The sequence below is a fragment of the Dasypus novemcinctus genome, chromosome 18 (assembly GCF_030445035.2).
Source record: "Dasypus novemcinctus isolate mDasNov1 chromosome 18, mDasNov1.1.hap2, whole genome shotgun sequence".
Classification (NCBI taxonomy): Eukaryota; Metazoa; Chordata; class Mammalia; order Cingulata; family Dasypodidae; genus Dasypus; species Dasypus novemcinctus.
The window spans coordinates 12,841,632-12,859,616 of NC_080690.1; the positions used below are offsets into that span (position 1 = coordinate 12,841,632).

The 17,985-nt window shown below is 40.3% G+C and overlaps 1 protein-coding gene across 1 annotated transcript in view; it reads right to left on the bottom strand.

Moving 5' to 3' along the window:
* CNTNAP4 (contactin associated protein family member 4) overlaps positions 1-17,985 on the bottom strand; it is a 299,921-nt gene that overhangs the window by 103,503 nt on the left and 178,433 nt on the right. Inside the window, exons 5-8 of the mRNA XM_058279681.1 lie at positions 11,351-11,554; positions 10,209-10,393; positions 9,254-9,397; positions 4,332-4,593 (exon numbers count right to left, since the gene is read on the bottom strand). Coding sequence (XP_058135664.1) covers positions 4,332-4,593; positions 9,254-9,397; positions 10,209-10,393; positions 11,351-11,554 — 795 coding nt within the window. The remainder of the gene's footprint in view (positions 1-4,331; positions 4,594-9,253; positions 9,398-10,208; positions 10,394-11,350; positions 11,555-17,985) is intronic.

A 17,985-nucleotide genomic window follows, 5' to 3' on the forward strand; every position in this document is an offset into this window, starting at 1 on the left:
GCCTTGGTGGGGTCTCCTATTGAGCATAAACAATCTTACAGAATCATCAGAGAAGGCCACTATGTGACTACAATGACATGAGACAAAATTAAAACAAAAACAAAAGAAAAGCAAGATTACTTCATAATCTTGTCCAAGCACAGAGAGAAGCAAGGCTGCTGTGCAAATCACAAAACACCAAAATTCTCCTTCTCCCAGATAGTATGAGTAACTAGCGATCCTTTCCCAATTATAGCTTTAGCCTTATTTCATTCCTCCTTCTTTATAGGTAAGATTTACAGAGATACCCAATCATAGAATTACCTCCATCTCCTGACAACATTTACCCTAGAGCAAACACTTTTACCTTGAAATCTCCCCCAGATCATTTAACACAACCAAAAAAATCCTATAACAAGTCACCCACAGCATTTTCTTATTGAGATACTCCATGGCTCCACAGGGCATGTGTTATTCTTGTTGCAATAAGCAATGAATTAACTTGTTTAATTACAGGTATATTCATTGTGGTATTTGGCTGGAGAGCTTTGATGACTAAAATGGGATGATGGAAAAATGGAGTAATAAACGGAAGTGTTTACAAATTATAGTTAGTGAGAGATGATAGGATTCTCTACCTACCTGAAGTTAGTCAAATGCAAAGTTTTGAGTTAATGATCAATTTAGAGGCCACTCAGTTCTCCACAAGACACCCTCACTTATGCTACCAACTGCAAGTTTGGGAGGTTCCCAAAACCACCCTTGGGTTTGATAATTCACCAGAAACACCTGCAAAGCTCACTGAAAGCTGTTACACTCATGGCTGTGATTTATTACAGGGAAAAGATACAAATCAACCAAAGGAAAGGACACACAGGGCAGAGTCTAGGAGGTTTACACATGAAGCGTCCTCTTCCTCTCCTGAGGAGTCAGGACACATTACCCTCTCAGTATCTTTGTGTGATAATATGCACGGTGTATTGCCAACCAGGGAAGATCACCCAGCCTTCAGTGTCCACAGTTTTACTGGAGCTCCCTTACATATGCATGACTGATTAATTTCTCATATGGTTGATCTCAGCCTCCAGGACCAATGATACTGTGTGACCCAAATCACATGGCTGGTTCTTCCGGCAGTGGCCAGTTCCCACACTAAGACCATCAAGCGCAGCCAGATCCACCTCAAAACAAGGGTATGAAATAGATTGCCTCCCATAAGCCAAGGACAAAGTAGACCTATCTGTGACAATGGCAAAGAGTACTATATTGTACCAGAAACTTTCTCTCTCTCTGTTTCCATCTGTTTTTTATATCTTTTCCTTACCCCACTCAGCCCCAAACCACATAAACACACAAAATACAGTAGGGGGGGTAAAGTTTTATATCTTTTTATTCATATACAATCTTCAGGTACCAGTCTTAAATTGCTGCAGAAATATATTATGACAGGTAAGCCATCATCATCCTCTCCTAAGACTTCAATAGGCATCCATAAAGGTAACATGTGTAAAGGAAAAATAGACCTGCAATTAGGGTAGGTTCTTCACAAAGGTGTAAGACTTATACATATGCCATTATTCAAGGAGCTCCTCAAGGGTCTTGCCTATTTCCAAATACCTCTTTCAGGGTTCTGGTTCAGTTCTAGAAATGCTAAGACTATATCCACTAAGGAGAATTAAGGATCTGCACTGCCAGAGAGCACATCAAGATGAAAACAATATGTCACTGTGACTGGTCACTTTTGTAGAGAGCAGAAAGTTAAGGGAGCGAAAGGTTTATCATCTTAAAGGTAGGAGGAAGATTCTGCCAGTTAAAGAGAGGAGGAAGGAATGAGCAAATGGTTTCTTCTGGCTAAGGCCAGTCAAGTGAAAACTAGGCTATGAATATAACCACTTTAGATGATGTCAAATACATCACAATAAACTACACATTAGCAGCAAGCTTACACTTTTAGACCATAGTTTTAGGGAGCCTATTATTTATTAATATGACACTGATTAATTTATTTCCTTTCCAAGCCTGCAAATCTACCACATTTTGAGCATTACATAAAAAGTTACAGCACAGTACTTCTTAGAATAAAGATAGTTAATATTAAATTTTCAGCTCCTGCCTTGAACCTGCAGTAATAAATGAACCTAAACAAAAGCAAACAAACAAAAAACCCACAAAGATATATAAGGAATAGGTATTTGTGTATTCTTTTGTATACTTGTTTTTCTTCTATTTAGTTTTGGACTGTATTGTAACTTTTCCTTTCTTCGTCTGCCAGCCTTCTAGTCATAATCTTTGAATTTTGGTCATAGTTAATATAGAGAGAGTAGTTAGTTACAATGGCATCTTTAAAATAATTTAAAAGCTCATTTATTAAAGTAACATAGGTATTTACCATGATATGACTCTACTTGCCTGGCTTGGATGTTATTCTACGTTTGTGAAAATTTGATGGAGATCCCTCATCCAGAGCTATATAATTGTAACAAAGACAAAAATATCCCTCACCAGAAAGCACTGACCTAAATTGGACATTAATTTCCCAGACACTAATATAGTTACCCTAATTATATGACTTCTAAAAATTAAAACAATTCCATGTAACCTAGAAGGAGAGAGAATTCCATTTTGTGCACAGAGACCCTTTCCACAAATCTTCACATTCCCCCCAAAAGGTTTCCAACTCTGCACAGAACATCAGCAAGTTAGTTTGACTAATACTGAGGTTTTGCATTGCACATTGATATAGAGATAGAGATGTAAAGGTAGAGACTTGCAAGACCTCTCACTTTCTTAACTTTCTTACAACCTCTGGGAAAAGGCACAGGCCCTCTCCACCCGCTTTGTCCTGATGTATTCAACTTGAAACTTTATCTGGAAAATAAAATCAACCAAATAGACGCTCGAGCCCTCAAATTTACAATTCTAGCCAGGAAAAAAAAAAAAGGCTTTGCAGGAGCACCTTTCCTTCCTCCTCTAGAAAGGAAACAACAAAAACGTCAAAACAGATTGGTTACCATCTGTCATTACTCAAGAAAGCCAATTGGTGATTTGAGCCCAACACAAACAAAAATGGGTTCTTTTTTTAGGAATAAGGCAGGCAGTGGAGGAGGATTCTACTCAAAAAAAAGGAAGAAAGCAAAAACTATAAAAAAGAATGGCGCCTCCTGCACATTGTTATAGCTCAATATAGGCATTATTATCCTCACATTCCAAAAGCAAGGACTGAATTTAGAGAAGCAAAGTGATTTGTTGGAAGACCTACTACTAGTAAATGGAAGAGTTAGGATTCAGATCCAGCTCCACCTTTGCTACCGTGCCCTGCCACAAGTAGAACTGAAATGGGTCACAGCAATATCCAGGGAGCAAGAGGTCTTTCATCTGCTGTCATGTTTCATAAGCGCCTATCAACAGCAGAACATATTTTTTTCATTACCTCCTTACACAGACAGCAGACCAGGAAATGCAAAACTGAGGGGAGGAGTACCCAGATATTATGTATCTCTTGAGAGCTTAGAATAAGAGGGAAAAACAAGTGTGGTTACAGAAGGTCAGGCCAAGGTTTAATGGGCGGTCACTGAGTAGTTTATAAGAAATGCAGTAGAGGTACTCTTCCAAACACTGCATGTGTTCAAGGATTTTTTTAAAGATAAAATTATGACTCTCATACAAATACATGTTCTAAATATTTTATTTAACTCATTACTTATTGAGGGAACCAGTAAAATGTTAGAACCCAGTTAAATGAGACTGAATATAGATATAGGCCAACAGGAATGCTAAAATCAATTAGCTTAATAGATGCAAAACTGGGTTTTTTTGTCCCGAAGTGGGGGAGAGAAATCAATGGACCCTACCAAAGACAAGAATTATTTGCATATCTATGGCAAGGGTTATTTGCATTTCCATCAGTTATCCACTATTTACAGAGTCTTCCATAGCTTAAGGACAGTGATAGTTTCAGGCACCCACAGAATTAAAGAAATCTAATAGCTGTGCTAGACAAAGTCTAGTACTCCCTTGAAGACACTCGGGCAACTTTTGATCCATTTCTAAGTCATACACGTTTCCTCAAAATATACTGACTTATTGGGGGTAGGGAGGAGTGAGGGGAAATTTGTATTCCCCCAGAACTATCATTTGGTTAATAAGAACTACTAGTATTGGAGTCATATTTAAAGGGAAATAGGAATCAAGTACCTCTAGGGAAAAGTACTGATAATCTTATTAACTCAAGTATTCATTTATTAAACAAATATTAATTTTTGGGCCATGTGCAAAATTTTATGGAAAGGGAACACAGAGATAATGAAATCTTACAAATCCATATGCTTTGCCTGTGGGGATTCATTTATTACCTGCTGTGATATCAATGGGTAATTTCCCTTGCTGGTAGAGATTCAGTTTAAGTTTCCCATCATTAAGAAAGAGGAGGACACCTCCTGAAACAAGCTGAAGTTCACTGTAGAGCAGAAGTCCTGCCTTATTCCAGGTTCGAAATTGGAAAGCAGCAGAAACCTCATCCTCTCCGGAAGTGCCTGGCAGAGCTAGGTAACTCCTGGAGCTCGCGAAAGTCACAGGCACTGACTGTGGTTGTGAACAAGAAAAGGACACGTTTCCCTGGGGAGAGAAAAGAAGAAAAAGCCTTCAGAGTGACGCGTCACATTAGTAATAGATGTTCAAATATGTACAAAGGCTGCTTATCAATTTCACATCATTCTCAATTTATAACAAGAAGGACAACCAATTTGCCACCAACATGAAAATTCACTTCCTTGTCATTGATCTTAAAGGTTCCTCAAACCCAGGAATATCTTTCCCTGGATTTTCTGGGAGAAACCTTTTTTCTCCCCACTTGTCTTAGTTTGCCCCAGGGCTGCCAATGCAAAGTTCCAGAAATGGGTTGGCTTTTATAATGGGGATTTTATTTAGGGTAAAAGCTTACAGTTCCGAGGCCAGGAGATGTCTAAATCAAAGCATATCAGAGATGCTTTCTCATCAAAGTCAGCTCCTGGTGATCCAGATATCCTGCCACATGGTGAAGATGGTGGCAGATCTCTGCCGAGGTCCCTGCCTTCCCCTCCGGAGTGTACTGTCTGCTGGAGCTCAGCTCTCAGCAACCTGGCTTGGAATTGTCACTTTCCAGGCCTCCTCTCCCAGTCTCCACAGCTCCGCTCTTTTCCCAAGTTCAGCCGTGGGTTCTCGGGCATATGGCTCATCTCTTCAGCCTTGAGCTATTCCATGGGCCCAGCCTCCTGGGGGCTTTTTGCTTAAGCTTTGGCTTTTAGTGTTCCTCTAGCCCTCTCTCACATGGCAGGTTCAAAATTGCAGCTTCTTTTTAATCTGTGTCTCTCTCCGTGTTTCCACTTACATAAAGCTCCAGTAAGAGGGTGGAAATGCAACCTGAGTCATGCCTCACTGACGCAGTCCACTCAAAAGCAATTTAACCAAGTAACCTCAAGTGAATCTAATGCAATCAAAGGATACCACACCCACTTTTTCTGTTTGCGATTTATAAAATAATGTCAAATTGTCACATCACTTTTCAACATTAATAAGAAAACTAACTCACTAATACAATTTTATTTATTGAATTAAATAAAAATTGATTTAAGCCAACTCTTTTTTAATGTTTTACTTGGCTTTCTCTTTCCCTTCATGTCATTCACTTAACTGCCCCTGCTTTGCAACCCAACCCATTTTCCAATGTTAATGAGCCGGTGTTTCTCCTTCCATAATTTCCTCCATTCCCATCAAATCTTATCAAAGCCTCAGCCATATAAACATTGATAAATATGTTTATGAATACATATATCCACAAATTTGTCATTATTTGTTTTACGAAATAGGAGCCATATTTTATGTACTTTACTATCACGCTTTTATCACTAAAAAATACCTTATGGAAATCCCTTCGAGTTATCTGGCAGAACTCTAACACATTCTTTTTATTTGATGTTGTAGTTATCCCTCAATTATTTCCTTGTTAATGGGCATTCACTTTATTTCCAGGTTTGTTTCTTCCAATAAAGCTGTGTTATGTAACTGCATGCTTCTATGTCTCCTGGTATTTTTAGTTCTATGGAAGAGTATCCTGGATATAGAACTACTATATACCATATGGTTTAAGAAGTGTTACCAGATTGTTTTCCAAAAAAGTTAAATTCTCCACATTTCCACCAGTAATATATGAGGGTATCCTCTAGCCCACATCCTTGCCAACAATAGGTATAATACATCTTTTAAATTTCCACGGGTTCACGGCAAATGTTGAAGTGATAGCTCATTCATATTTATCTTGCATTTACCTGTCTACTAATGAATTTGAGAATTTTTTAAAATATTCGTTGCTCTTCTGGACTTGCTTTTCCAGGAGTGGTATGTTCATATATTTTTGTATTTTTTTAAATCATTTTGCCCATTGTCACCAGATTCACACATATTCTTTTCTGTTTTGTAATAGATCATCATGATAGAGGGGAATTGTATGAAATCATATCCATCAGATATTATATATTACAAAAATATTTGGCTGCAGGAGTACGACAAATATTTATGGATTTGCAACAACTTTAAATCTCAGTTATATAGAAATAGTTAAGCATGTTCCTTAACATATCCCAGATATGAAGATACTTTAGTTATTACTTGAAATAATATTTAACAAACTTTCTAAATACAGATTTGAAAAGTCAATGAAATCAACTTTAAACACAGTGGAATTAGAACATTTGGTCTTGGTCAAACAAAAACAATTGGCTAGCAGAGTGGGTGTGACACAGTGGTTGATCACCTACTTCATATATATGAGGTCTCAGGTTCAATCCCTGGTAACTCCTAAAAATAAAAAACAACAAACAACAACAACAAAAAATTTTGGCTATATTGTGATTCTGTTAAAAAGTGAATTAGTTTTCAATGTAAATGAATCCCTTGTCCCAGTGAATGAAATGACAAAAGCTGAAGAGTAAACTGCCCTGGCCCATAATGTAAAGGTAATTATCAAACCTTGTAAAAATGGAAACATTTTATTATACCAGCTGCAATTTTGTTTATCTTTTCATTTGTAGCAGCAAATTTCCTTGCCAATGAAGAGGGTATATTAGCAGCATAAGCAGTTTCTGGAAATTCATGTTGTTAATGCAACTCACACATACACACATTATCTATCTATCTCTCCATCCATCTATCCTTTTTCTATCTGTATATATATCTAATGTTTTTATTTTCTTTTGAAATAATATTTACTTTCATAAAGTATAACTACTTTTAAATCTTACAGGATGGTATGCTCATCAATTTATCAATTGATAAATGCTATCAATTCGTGCACAGCATTAGAATAAAATGGTCATATAAAATAAATATATCCATAATACGTTTTGGGGATTTTTTTTAACATTTAAAGGATTTTAGTGAAGGTTATAAAAGATATGAATAGCTAAGTTGAACAGTCATTGGGTGAAACATTCCTTAAGTGATAATGACACTGAATCCTTCCCCAAAGCCAAGACCCCTCCACCAAGAATAAGTCTCTTACTATGTCCCTCCACTTCCAACAGTTCCCAGCTCTCATCGCACCCTCAGGAGGTGGCTAAGGCCTCGGTGCCCTGCACCCACAGCTAGCCTATGGCTGAATGCTCCCTTGAACAGAGCCCACATCACTCTGATCCTAGACACCAAGATACTAAAAATTCATTCTGAGAATAAGCATGATCATTAAAGCATTTGTTGTTGTTGCTGTTGTTTGTTTGTTTGTTTTTGTTTGTTTTTGTTTTAAGGAGGTATGGGGAATCGAACCCAAGACCTTACACATGAGAAGCAGATGATCAACCACCGAGCTGCACGTACTTTTCTTATTGATTTTTACTGCTTCAGTTGACCAAAGGGGAGCTTTATTGAGGTCTTGAGACTATGGGACTTGGGAAGGCTCATGGGGGTGGCCAAAGAGCTATGAAGAGTGGGTCCTTATTTGACCTTCTTCTTGGTCCACAGGTTGTTGGTGTGGCCGCAGTTGACGGCACAGTGGTGCAGGTGAGCATAGCACCTGGGGCAGAGCGCTTGTTGCAATTGTACTCCTGGGTGAACAGGTGGAGGGAAAGCTCGATTCACATGAGCTTAAACTTAAATATTTTTAATTATAAGCAACATAAGAAGTTTATTCAAATGGATATGTGTGTCTGCTTTTCTATTGTCAAGCTCATTATGCTGAAAACCACGTTTCCCTGAGCCCCTTTCCCTGCCAGAAAGGGAACTTGCACGATATTTGGGTATCAGAAGTGAAATGCAGGCTTTATCTTCCAAAGGTCTCTCAGCGGCCATGCACAATGAAGGACAGTTCCTGCAGTGCTGGTTTGTTTCAGCTTGTTCTTGCTGTCCTCACTTTGCTCCATCGCTTCTTCCCAATTGCTGGCCCCCATTGGTCAACGGCACATCCATGACCACCACCAGATGCTTGAATGGGGACCCACAGAAGCACTTGCTACCCAGAGACAACAGCTTCCAGAAGCTTCTTAGGAGATTCCTTCACAAGTGTTTGGTTTCTTGGATTTCCTGATATGCTCCAGCTTGTCCACACACCCCAGTGCTTCAGGCAGAATTAGTGACTTTTGATGGGAACTTTAAACTTTCCCTACCAGGCCTTCATTTTCACTTTCCCAGCAGCTCTAATAGTTAGTAAAATCCAAGTCCTATAATAAATCCCTTATTCATAACACTCATAGTCATGTGGATTCCATGACTGAGCCCTGAGCAGGACAGTTATATTTAAATTCTGCCACATTTCCATAGAATTAGAAAATAATGAGCCTGACCAAGATTGCTGTGTGGACAGACTGGGCAGATGCAGTGTCCTAGCAGCCTATTAGTTTCTTTTATTTGTTATGAATGACCATAGCAAAATACAAGTTTTTCAAATGTCTCTCTAATATACAGGATATTATCTGATTCCAGTTAATGCTTATCTAGTGAGTTTGTCAGGAAATATCTTATTAAGAGAATTACAGAGCAAAAGAAATTACCTCCTAAGTGTAATCATATTGGAACAAAATTAAAATATTAATTGTAAATAGAAAATTGCTTTATTTCATATAAAAATAAAATGATCATGCCCTGTGAATTATAGTTTCTTTAGACAGACTTAATCACTTACATAGTGCCAATCAAAGAAAAATTTTTGAGGAATAAAATTATCTTAAAACTTCATATCAAATGGGAATCCAATATGGAACAATTTCATTGGGTGGAAAAGCATTATAGCTTTACCTGTTCTTTCTCTTACCATAGTGATGATCTGTGGTTTATGTCGCTTGGCCAAATCGATAATGTCCACTCCATTATAATAGAGATTTTCTAAACACCCATGAAAATTTTTATGTAAGAATGACATTGATTTTCCAGGTGCTGGAATCCCTCCAAAGCTGATCTTAGAAAGAAAAATGGCATCAATAATATTGTTTAGTAATTTTCTGATAATCTGTTTAAATATTTATGATTAGCAAGTATAGCGGCAATCATCATAGATCAAGTTTCCATCATCCTACTTACACTGTCATATTGTTAATTTCAAATGGAGCTGTGCAAATGAAAGTTAAAATGCAGATTTTAAAACAAATTTACATGCATTCAGTTTTCATTTACAGCACAGCTTGATTATGCTTACAGGATGGTAATCACACCTGGTTTTGATATTTCTTGGTTGATGAAGAAAAATATACTTTTATACCCATGGTAAATCTTGATCTGCTTAATAATGTAACAGATTATAATGATATTTTATTTTATATACATTTCAGGGACACAATGATACTTGTGCATCTGAATCATTAGTCAATCAATTAGTCAATGTGCTTGTTACTGAATTTTCCCCATGAATCTACAATGGTCAGGAGTCTCTACGACACAAAGAGATTCTATACAATACAGCCTATATTTACTTGTGATATTTAGATCTTTTCAGGGAGATGTCTTCCTACATATGACATGACTACCCATCTCAGGTTAAAAAAAAGACGATCTTGATCAGTAATAACAAATTAACATATTATGAAGGAGATGAAGCTCCGTAGCTGATCTCCAAACCTGCGATGTCACCAGGTGAGTTAGGTCACCTTGGGAAATGTTTCACCAGAACTGTCATTCACTCTGAAATGAGCATTCTCTTATTATAGTTTGTGGGAGGGACCACTCATAGCCACATCATGAAATTGGTATTAATTGAAATGCAATCATCACACCTCATGATCAAGATGCAGGTGATCAAATTCTCCCTGAGCATGGAAATGATACTTGTGCTCATCCACTGTAAAGTTGACTTGTTTGCCCAAGCGCTGGATAAGTACCGAATGCCAGTGCTCATCATCCAACAGGCTCCCCAGGGTGAGATTGGTCAAGGTCTGAGTGGAAGGCAATTTAGCTCCACCTTAGAAAAGGAAAAAAATTAAAGCACCATTATTCCCAGTTTAAAAAAAAGAAAATAGTTTCCATTTGTGGACCAACATATTTCCTAATAACTGCAACTATTTCCTTCCATGCATTCCTTCCCTGCATTCCTTCCCAAATAGTAACAAGCCTTTAACTGAGGCTTGAGATAATGTCCCTTGGAACTGATGTAATTTCTAACACTGTTAATTCTTTTTATTATTATTACTCATTGCTGGTTCATTTTCTATGTAAATTTTATCTTTGCTACAACCTCATTATTTTTATTACCTCAATATTTTTCAATGACCCATCCTTTTTTAAACGATGTTAGAAAATGGCTATGTAGTTACATTGGTGTTATGTAGAAAACACAAAATGAGGGTCTTTCGCAGTTTTCAAAATATGAACTCTTTTGCACGAAAATACAATATTATAGTGTGGGTCTGTACACACAAGCCCTTGAGTTTGAAAACAGTATATCTTAATTGTTTAAATATAACCTATAAAACAGTTCCCTAGGGAAACGGACTTGGCCCAGTGGTTAGGACGTCTGTCTACCACATGAGAGATCCACGGTTCAAACCCCGAGCCTCCTTGACCCGTGTGGAGCTGGCGCATGCGCAGCGCTGATGTGCACAAGGAGTGCCCTGCCACGCAGGGGTGTCCCCAGCATAGGGGAGCCCCACGCGCAAGGAGTGCGGCCGTAAGGAGAGCCACCCAGCGTGAAAGAATGTGCAGCCTGCCCAGGAATGGCACCGCCCACATTTCCCATGCCGCTGACGACAAAAGAAGGGGACAAAAGAAACCAGACGCAGCAAATAGACACAGAGAACAGACAACCGGGGGAGGGGGAGGAATTAAATAAATAAATAAATCTTTAAAAAAAAAACAAAACAGTTACCTAAATGACATCTGAATAAAGAGATTTGTCAGGCACCTAACTCAGTAGCTTTACCTGAATTAATAAGTAAAAAGAGTTTTCCTCTTCTTAATTCCAGCGTGATGTGATCTCCATTCTGCCCCTCTTTGTGGAGTAGAATGCCGTCATGCTCCATGGTTTTAAATTTCAAAGCAATAATATCTTTTATTGAGCTCATAGATTTTTGATTAAATCTGTAGAGAAGTGAACTTTTTCCATCAAGAGCAACCACCTCTGATCCTAGAGACCAAGATATTAAAAAGTCATTCTGAGGATAAATACGGTCATTAAACTGTTTACAATGTTTATAGAGAGCATTATGCAAGCTCACACACATGCATATACAGTTTAGCTCAGCCCAGTCATAGTAAGGAAATACATGACCACAAAATATCTATTGCTTCTTGAAACCCAGGATTGAATACATTTTATCCTTTACTAACCTGTTACCATAATTCCTGTTCTAGACATACATTTTAAAATATTCTTAATTTTCTCTTATTTTATTAAAATTATATTTCTTCTTATTCCATAAAAAAGAGGAAAACTGGGGAAAAATTTTATAAGCAATATCTATAATATAAAACCACATCAAATATTTCACAAATCAATATTTTGTTAATGATATTCTTGAAATGTTCTGATAACAGTTTCATTGGAGTTAAACACCTATTAGCTGGGAAGCAGATTTGGCTAATGGATAGAGCATCCACCTATTACTTGGGAGTTCCAGGGTTCAAACCCAGGGTCTCCTGCCCCATGTGGTGAGCTGGCCCACACACAGTGCTGATGTGTGCAAGGAGTGCCGTGCCACGCAGGGGTGTCCCCCGCATAGGGGAGGCCCATGTGCAAGGAGTGCGGCCCGTAAAGAGAGCCACTCCATGCAAAAAAAAAAGTGCAGCCTGCCCAGGAGTGGCGCCACACACAGGGAGAGCTGACGCAGCAAGATGACACAACAAAGAGAGACACAGATTCCCGGCACCACTGACAAGAATGCAAGTGGACCCAGAACACACTGTGAATGGACACAGGGAGCAGACAACTGGGGGTGGTGGGGAAGGGGAGAGAAATAAATAAATCTTTAAAAACAAAACACCTATTAGCATCTGAAAAAGTGGCTTTGATATCTCAAAATTCTTTCATATATACTGGACATGAAAGAGGTCTGCCCACAAAAAAGCACACATACTTTAGCTTCATCAAATGCCAGTTCAAGTATATATGATATGACCGATGTGTTTAATTTAATTTCATTTTCTGACAAAGTAGTAGTATTTAAGGGCAATGCTATTTTCTGTCTTCTCAAGGGCATTGTTGAGATGACACTGACTTAATGATTTTATGAGGTCTGCTCTGTTGCTTTTGTGTCATAACTGAGACAATGACTAGTTTTTTCAGCTTTCTGACAATGTCTTATCTACTCACCGTCAAGATCACTTACATTCAGTTCATTGAAAAAAGATGTCATGTTATACCAGTACCATAACAATACATCTGTCAAAATTGTTGCACCCAGAACAAGAGACACAAAAAAGAATTGATAATACTCAGGAAACCTAGCAGTGTTTTCTACACTTCACAAGTCAAAGATTTTTTAAAAAAAAGAAGAAAGAAAAAAACCCAGCAGGAATGGGGGCAATAATTATCCTTGAAAGTGCATTTATGTAATAAATGAAGAGGTTAGGGAATTCAATAAAATATGAAGCTATTTTTCAACTGGTTAGCTGACTTCTTCAAGCCAAAGACGTGACATTACAATTCACACACTTTGTTTCATTTGGCAAAATTATTACAGCTACTTGTATGTCCAAATATACATTTCATTCAGATTATCCATCAAATTGAATGGGAACCATTTATATTCAGCATCACCCCCCAACATTTTCCATCTATTTTGTGCAGCTATCTTTTGAAAACTCAAAGGTCTGATTTTCTCACATCTTAATGTGCTTATAAAGAATTCATTCACCAAGTATGCAAGAATAAACATTGCATTCTGTCTGAAGAACAATGTTAACCAAACAATTATTCACCAAGTGTTTCCAAAGGTCCCTTACCCAAACTGGTGAAGGTTTAATTCTCCCTCCATGAACTTGACCAGACTGCTAAGTCATTGGAGATGGCCCATGTCTCTGCAAACAAAAATATGGTGGTGCTTGGGTCTGTGGGTCCAAGCGTTCAAGAGCTAAGAGGACTGCCCAGAGTTCAGCCCAGTGGGCACTCTTTCCAGTGCCAGAGGTGGTGTCTGAGGTAAGGGAAACAGTAGCTGCTGCCCAATGGATGCCAGGTGGCTTCAGCTTGCCGATCCATCAGTGAACCAGGGCTGAGCATCTGGTGGGGCATCCTTCAGTCAGGGTCTGCAAGATGCCAATGCAGGGAGGCAAGGGCCCTCATCTGGTGCTGCAACAAGATCACTATCGAGGGGCTCTCCGCCACCCCCTCGTGCACATGTGTCACTCCCTGGGGGCCGTGGCAAGCATGACCTTGAATATATCACTTCCATTTATGGTGCTCTGTTGCTGAGCACTGCCTGGGTGAGTGTTATGATTATCTGGGAACTAGCATATGATGGGGATTTCTGGCCTCAGGAGGACCTGAGGACCCTCCATCATCCTTTCCAATTCCACCTGTCAGAAGTGCCTCGGGAAGGGGGAGTAGCACTGAGTTGTACCTGGAACTTCTTGGTCCAGATCCCCAAGGGTCTGCAAATTCCTCCTGCTTCCTCCTTCTGCCAGAGGGACCTGTCACATGGGTACAGGTGGCAGAAAACTGTAGTTCCAACAGAGATCCAGAGTCCAAATTTTCCAGAGGTAGGGCAGCTAAAATGGCCACCTTTAACTCCTGCAAGTCCTCTTCCTCCTCTAGTCCCTATTGGAAAGTATCTGCTTTCTGTGTCTCCAGATCTAGGGGTGCCAGATGAGATGAGAAATACGCTCCACCCCACACCAGCGTGGAATGTCTGAGGCCTCCCGACACTATTGGCCGCCTCCTCCCCTCTGTGTCCCCAGAATAACAGTGACTGGGCCTCTGCATCCAAAAGCGCTGTACAGGTTTACTCACAGCTCCCCCACTGTGCAGACCCTGGGGCGTAGGACCCTTGGCCCCGACTCCTCAGTCTGAAGGGAGAGGTGGGAGATCGGCAGACTCCTCCTCCTCTCCTGCCCCGTTTCTGGGGATTGTGGTGGGCAGTAGGGCAGGGCAGATTATTCCTCTACAACCCATGGCCCTTCTTCCAGTTGACATTTTTCCTAAAGTTCTACACTGGATACTCAGTCAGTGGTGTCCTTTGTTCTAGTAGCCACAAGAACATAGATCAGCACATGGGGGCCGTGAGAGGAAGGAGGTGCCCATCCACCCTGTGGGTCCTAGGACCACCGGGTTAACAGGCCAGCGCCCACAGGTTCCCCTGCCAGTCACCACAGCAGCCACTCCCCTAGCAGGAGCCCCCTGCCCCAGGCAGAGAGGGTATGAGAAAACTGTTTATTCATGTCTCCCACTCAGGAGGGCTTTTTCCAGTAAAATCATCATCAATGTCCCACTGTAAGGTAAGAATCTGGTGAAGGCCTAAATCTCTCCGGCAGGGTTGGAATATCCATACACCAACATCCAGCAGTTGCAGCTGGACCACAGCTTCCTCCTTGCTACTCCAAGGCTTAGTTGGAATTTGGAGAGATCCCCCAGGACAAAAGATACTCCTCTGACTCCCTGCAGGGCCTAGTGGAATCAAGGTTGGACCTGGGACACACCGATGGCGCCCACATGATCAGCCACTCCCGGCCTCCCCCTCCCCCTCTTTTAACTACAAGTAAGAGTCTGGAAGAGGGCCAGGTTGGATGCAAGGTGGCCAAGACTGTTCCACTCAGCCTGGTTGATCTGGGTAGAAGTTACACCCTTGTACTAAAGTCGGGACAGCCCATAGCTCTCTTGCAAATCCTGTATCTCCTTCTCCGTAAAAGCTTGCAGTTTCACTTCCCTCTCCAGGCCCCCATCTTCAATTCTAACAGTCTCCTGAATAATGACCAGCCTCACAGTAGCCTCCAGGTTGGCCCAAGTAGCCCGCATGCTGGTGTGCCTGGATCCAGAATGAGAGCAACCAAGGCAGAGGATGGCGGGCAGGGTTCTAGCCTGGAACCAGCTGGCCAACTCCTTGGCATTTGTGGGGGGATTTTCAAAGTCACACGTATCACTGCCCTTTCCCCTGATGACAGACAGTGTGCCCTGGGTTCCCATCCATGGAGCAGTACCTCTATTCAGGCTGGCAGGTGGGGGCCATCCTACAGTTGAGCACACAAAGCCATGAGCCCTGTGGTGCCCAGGAATCTCCTTTACAAAAGGAAGGCAAGAGCAATAAAAAGAACAGCCAAAAAAATCAACCCACTCCATACTTCCTCGGGCATGGTTCTGGTTTTGCTAAAATCCGTGGAGCTAGTTGCTACACGGTGCCTAGTGGGAACACAGGCTCTGACACAACAGACTTTCAGCAAGTGGCCGCTTCATTACTTAACCCAGTACAAAGGGTCCAAAAGAGTAGGGGTCTCCCGGGAAACCAACTGCTCAGTTCAGGTTCAGTGAATGGAAGCTCTACATGCCCCACTTTGCATCAGAGATGAGAGGCAAATCTGTGGTGCTTAAAGTTTTTATATTTGTCTATCCCAGGGGGAACGAACCCTGGCCCTGAGAATCTCTGCCCTGATAAACATCTGAGGCTGCTTCTTTCCCGTTTCCGGTTTTAAGGTCTGCCTGGGTCTTTTCGTTAGACCTAACATTTCCCCCAGCTGTGGAATGGAAACAGACTGAAACATCTCTGCACAAGAGAAGAGGCTGGGGCAGGCGAGGGTGGGGTCTGGCCACTGAGGTGTGTCTGTGACTTGCCTGTCATTATCCTTTGTTATATAGCTGAATGACTGTGCATGGTAAAAACATAACTGTGACAAATACAAATCATGTGTCCTATGATTATTAGATTATAATGAACTGAGAAAAATTCCAACAAGGCAGACTTTAAATTCTGACACATTTGGAGCGATGCAGTTATCTCTGAGTTAATGTATTGCTTAAAGGCAAGCATCATGGTAATGATTTTATTTTAGATAAAGTCTATTTTTGGAATTAGATACCAAGAGAATTTTCTCCCAATAAAGGTTCAGCTTGTGTTACTTTAGCCTACTATTTCTTTTTTTATCTACTTCACTATTGTTATTATTGCATTATAATGGTGATATTCATCTTCCATGGCACCTAAAGCTTCTGGCCTGGAATATTTCCATCAGCAAAATGGAGTAATGGAAAACATTTCAGGTAATTGATGCCTACAGCAATGGTATACTATTCCATCTCTTAAACTGAATTCACTTGCCATTTTCTCTCACCGCTACATACTGCCCACTTACTTAGCACAGTATGCTACGATGCTATTCATTGCATTCATTCATTCATTTACTTAGCCTCATCATGTCTGAGGCTCTGTGCTGGGTGCTGAGATAAAAGGGCAATCAGCGCAAACATGGCCCCTGGTCTCATGGTACTTACATTCATGGAAGCTGGCCAATAACAACTAGGTGAACAAATAAGCTCGTAGGCTTGGTTAACAAAGAAAAAGTAATATGACAGAGATTAGCAGATCTACTGTGGTCACTTTAGTTAAGATGTTTGGGAAAAGTTCCTAACATTCCTAAGCTCTAGAAACCTGCAGCAAAGGAAGCACCTAATCAGTAATCATCCCACTCTCCACGGTCATCAAGTCCTGTAACTTGTCCCCATAAACTAGAATTACTCTAGGAATGTTCCATTTCAAGATGCCTAGCATTTCCCCAGCACATTCTCTCTTTCACTGTCATGAAAGAAAGCTCTGTGGATTGCTGAGAAACTATGGTGACAATAAATAATTGAGTGCTCAGAAGGAGGAATGAAGTAGGCTCGCTCACCTTGATCAAAGTGACTTAAAAGCAAGAAAGTAGAGAATAGGAGAATCAACAAACTGGCTACAACCAGAAATCACATCACAGATTTCATGTGCATATAAACAGCGCTCTTCAGAAGAAGTTAACATAATTCAGAAAGTAAGTTGTGTTACAAGTACAGAAAAGCTTCAAGTTGCATACATACAACATACCAGTTCTCATAAAAGAAAAAAAAATTTCAAGATGATTCTTAGAAGTGTCACTGAAGATAAAAGACTCATCAACAATAGGTCTAATCTAAATCACTTTTACAAAAAGTTGTTTTATACAAACACATCTGATGTAGTAAAAACTTTCCATTTTAAGCAATAAGCAGAAACTCCTGAGCCGTGATGCATAACGATAAAGATAGAACAACCCTAAACTATGTGAATTCTAGAGGTTGCCCGCTCACTCCCTTTCTCTCTCCCTCCTAACTCTTGTAGTCTTGTCTCCTTCCCTGACTTTGACCCTCCTCTCTCCCTCATACAAAGGTCCTTGTGATTACATTTTGGGCCCACCAGGATAATCTCCCCATCTCAAGATCCTTAATTCAATCACAGCTGCAGAGTCCTTCTGTCATATATTTTAAGGTTTGGGGATAAGGAGGTGCACATCTTTGGTGGGGTATTACTCTGCTTACCATGACAAGTTACTTAACCCCTTTGCACTTATTTCTGCATCTGTAAAATGAGAGTAGAAGAGTCTCTATAATCTGGATTGTTGTATGAC